This window comes from Loxodonta africana, chromosome 3 (genome assembly GCF_030014295.1).
Source record: "Loxodonta africana isolate mLoxAfr1 chromosome 3, mLoxAfr1.hap2, whole genome shotgun sequence".
Lineage (NCBI taxonomy): Eukaryota > Metazoa > Chordata > Mammalia > Proboscidea > Elephantidae > Loxodonta > Loxodonta africana.
This window is the reverse complement of record NC_087344.1, coordinates 21,486,607-21,491,206: the sequence shown is the minus strand read 5'-3', so window position 1 is coordinate 21,491,206 and position 4,600 is coordinate 21,486,607. Positions and strand designations below refer to the sequence as shown.

The 4,600-nt window shown below is 38.4% G+C and overlaps 1 protein-coding gene across 1 annotated transcript; it reads right to left on the bottom strand.

The window, feature by feature from the left end:
- Window positions 1-3,078: 3,078 nt before the first annotated feature.
- On the bottom strand, window positions 3,079-4,240 carry LOC100664803 (olfactory receptor 7D2). Its single transcript, XM_003422901.2, has one exon. The coding sequence runs from the start codon at window positions 4,204-4,206 to the stop codon at window positions 3,268-3,270; it is 939 nt and encodes a 312-aa protein (XP_003422949.2). The 5' UTR covers window positions 4,207-4,240; the 3' UTR covers window positions 3,079-3,267.
- Between the last annotated feature and the right edge of the window lie 360 nt (window positions 4,241-4,600).

The following is a 4,600-nucleotide window of genomic DNA, read 5'->3' as shown; positions in this document are numbered from 1 at the left end:
CTTTTAAGAATGTGGGCCATATATAGGGTAACATGTATGTAACCATGTATGCATGCATGCATATAGGAATGCATGTATTAATGTGAAATTGAATTAAAGTTCTCAAGAAAAAAACAGAAGGATCACAAAGGAATGAAAAAGTAATCTCAGAACTGACCCTTTTTTCTAAACTTAATTTGTTGTTGTTGAGAATATACATAGCAAAACTACACCAATTCAACAGTTTCTACAAGTACAATTCAGTGACTTTGATTACATTCTTTGAGTTGTGCAACCATTCTCACCCTCCTTTTCTAGGTTGTTCCTCTCTGATTAACAGAAAGTCACTGCCCCCTAGGATACCTATCTAATCTTCTGAGTTGCTGTTGTCAATTTGATCCTATATAGATAGTTCTTAAAAGAGTATAATGCTCAAGGCAGGCCTTTGTTACTAGCTAAACTAAACTGTTGTGGGATTATAAGATGATTTCAGGATATATTTTTGGTTTAAAGTTGAAAGATTATCTTATGGCAATAGTTTCAGGTGTTCATCCACCCTCCATGGCTCCAGAATATCTAGAGCCCATGAGAATTTGAAATTCTGCTCTACATTGTCCCCCTTTTGATCAGAATTCTTCTATGGAATCTTCAATCAAAATGTTTAGTAATGGTAACCAGGCACCATCCAGTTCTGGTTTCATGGTAAAAGAGGCAGTCATTCATGGGGGCAATTAGTCACACATTCCATATCCTCCTCCTTGTCCTGACTCCCCTTTTTCCTTTGTTGCTTCAGGTGGATAGGACCAATCGTTGTGCTTTGTCACTTTGTTCTTGACATAGTAGTAAAAGTCATTGGGTTAGATAAGCTGTCAAATTTGAATTTCCAGCCTTGGGATTTGTAAGTCAGGGTATATCAAGTTATATTGCTATAACAAACACCACTAAAATGTTACTTACTCAATGAAACAAAAGTCTATTTCTCTCTTATGAAAAGTATCTATGGATTTGGGCAGCTGTTCAGGGGAGTTCTCCACATACTGAATCAGCTTCCTAGACTGTTTTAATTTTACAGTGCCTCCATATGAACATATACTTTCACAGTTGCAATAACAACGGAAGAATGAGTGTGAAGCTAGCCTTAAATTTGAAGCATTTATTGTAGTTTTGCTTTCTCAAGTGTTGGCATAAAATTGACATTGTTCACCTTAATTTATTTCTATGTGTTTTGCATGTGGATTTTTGTTGTTTATGTATATAATGTACTAGCTTTTAAATACTGTAGCCTAGCAGTAACACTTTCACTCATATTTCATTGGCCAAGTCAAGATGGCAATGAGTTGTTTTTTTTTTTTTTTTCTTTTTTTGATTTTGGGTGTCTAATAGAGGATAACCAGAAATATTATCAATCATCAGTAATATGCAGAGGTGCATTGTTGGGGAAATGTAATTAAACAGAAAATCTCGTGCCAACTCAGAAAACCTCTCCACAAAAGTAAAAGAGAAAGAAAACATGTATTATTATTGAGCAAATATTAAATCAGAACAAGATGCATCACAGGCAAACCACTGAAGAGATTACAAACATAGGAAAAAATCTGATTCTTTATATAGCCAAGTAAACGTAACCCATTTCATACATATTATCAAGATAAATGGTAACTAGTCCTCAAGTAACAGGACTTGAGAGCATCATTTGTCACACATAAAACCAAACCAAACCCGTTGCCACTGAGTCCGTTCTGATTCATAGCAACTCTATAGGACAGAGTAGAACCCATCCCACAGAGTTTCTGAGGGGCAGCTGGTAGATTCAAACTGCTCACCTTTTGGTTAGCAGCCAAAGGCTTAACCACCGTGCTACCAGGGGATGTAGGTCATCCTAAATTCACCTAGTATTTGGCGGTAGTCACCAGTGTTTTCTAGTTTCTTTTATCCAAAAGAAAAATAAATTTCTTGTATCTTTATGACAGGAGATAGCTTTGCAACATGGAGCAAGACAACAGCCAAAGTTAGGCTTCTACACTCCCACAGAAATTGAGAAACAAGGGCCTTGTCTACATTTCAAGGAGATGGCCCCCAATTCCTTGAGGAAACATTCCTGGGTTATAAAAATGTCAAGAAGCTTATTTAGCTTTAAAAAGGATTTATATACATTTCACTGAGGCAAAGAAAGAATTTACAAGTCTCCTAAAGTAAATGCTCTAAGAAAAGGAATGGGGAGCCTCCCTTCTCACAAAGGAAAATTCATTATTATTTTTTCCTTTTTCTATTTGTGTTTATTCTTACAGTGTAGAACATCAAAATCTATGTGAATGGCCATACTACATGGTAGGTAAGAATATGGACTCAGAGTCAGAGTTCTGGATTTGAATCCTGACTTTGCCATTGGGTCCCTCTTCAACTTTGAGAAAGTTTTTTTTTTTTTTCCTCAAATCGGGACCTCAATTTCTTCATCTCTAAAATGGGTACAGGAGTCCCTGAGTGGTGCAGTTAATGTGCTTGGCAGCTAACCAGAAGGTTGGAGGTTCAAGTACCCAAAGGTGCCTTGGAAGAAAGTCCTGGTAGTCTACTTCAAAACCATTAGCCATTGAAAACCCTAAGGAGCACAGTTTTATTCTGACACTCATGGGACCACCATGAGTTGGACAACTCGACAGCAACTGTTAAAATGGGGACAGTAATTGTTTCTATTGGAAAGATTATATAAGATAATATACACAGTACTTAGCATAGGCTTAATGGATGATAAACACTAAAAAAGTTATTTTTATTGTATGTACTCAATCATACTTAATTCAATTAAAAAAGACACTGTTGGTGATAGACACACATAAAAAACAAAAATTCACAGGTAAACACAGAAATAAATTAAGGCAAATGATACCAATAGTTAAGAATCTGTGCCAACACTTGAGAAAGTAAAACTATAATAAATGCTTCAAATTTAAGGTTAGAACTCACTAGTGTGGAAGTAAGAAAGATGACAGAAGGATCACAAAGGAATGAAAAGGCAATTTTAGAATTGCTCTTGGCATGATAGGAAAAGTCATTGGATATAATTTTTGGACAGAAAATAGGGCAGAAGTACCATCTAAGAAATTGTGGATATTAGTTGTTAAAAAGTGTGTAAAAATTCTGAGAGAGCAAAGTCATATATCTACCAGGATAAGGTAAAAGAACAAGTTGATTTGAGAGATTCAAGACTTGGGATTTGATCCAACTTCAGAATTAAAAGCGTTTTGCCATTGATACCCACAAATCTTCTTAGTTCTGGGGCCAATGGATCCATCACAGACAAGAAAGCACTCTGCTGAGGAGCATTCCCAGGGCCCCCTTGACATCCTTGTTCCTCAGGCTGTAGATGAAGGGGTTCAGCATGGGAGTGACCACAGTGTACATCACCGAGGCTATTGAGACCTTCTGGGAGGAGTGAGTCACTGCAGAGGTGAAGTAGACCCCAACACCTGTCCCATAAAATAAAGAAACAACAGAAAGGTGAGACCCACAGGTGGAAAATGCTTTTTGCTTTCCCCCAGATGAGGACATCTTCCTGATGGATGAGACAATTCGTGAGTAAGAGAAAAGGATCCCAATGAGGGGAAAAACCCCCAGCACACCAGTCAGAAAATATATCAACGTGCTGTTCAGGAAGGTATCAGAACAGGCCAGCTTGAGAATCTTTGTCAGTTCACAGAAAAAATGTGGGATTTCAAGATCTTTACAGAAGGTCAGGTGCATCATCAAAGAAATATGGAGGAGGGATATCATGACACCAATGAACCAGGTAGTAAAAACCAGCAGGCTACAGAGGCAGGGATTCATGATGGCCAAGTAGTGCAGAGGGTGACAGATGGCCACAAACCGGTCATAGGCCATCACGGTCAGCAGTAGTGTATCCAGAATAGGAAAAAGCATGGAAAAATAGACCTGAATGAGGCAGTCCACGCAGGAGATGGTTTTCTTCTCTGTATGGATGTTCACCAGCATCTTAGGGACTATGGTGCTGCTGAAACAAATGTCGATCAAGGACAGGTTGGAGAGGAAGAAGTACATGGGGGTGTGGAGGTGGGCGTCAGAGCTAACAGCCAAGATGATGAACAGGTTCCCAAGCACGGTGATCAGGTACATGGTCAGAAAAAACCCAAATATGAAGGGCTGCAGTTCCAGATCCTCAGAGAATCCAAGGAGGATGAACTCTAAAACTCCTGTTTGGTTTTCAGTTTCCATGTGGCTGACGTATCTACGAAGGAAGGGACAAGAACAACATCAGTTAACAGCAAGCAGGCATCTTCTACATAATACGAAGGTTGACCATAATTTTTACTCAAGGTATTTATGGAGTCAGTCACTTTGTCTAAGATTTGGACCTCCTTTCACTTATTAATTTCACGGAAACCTAAAAAAATGGGGTCTCTAATCCCAGCTATCTTTCTTCAACACCCATTTTATAATAACTCTGTCAGATGGTCATGGAACTTCAGTAATGGGACAAGTCAACATCATGTGCCTATTGACAAGATACACTGAAAAGGACACATCACTTCTGTGAAATTCCTGCCCAAAATATATTTCCTCAATCTAAAGATTAAGGAACAGCAGAAAAACCCAAATCGAGGGTTAG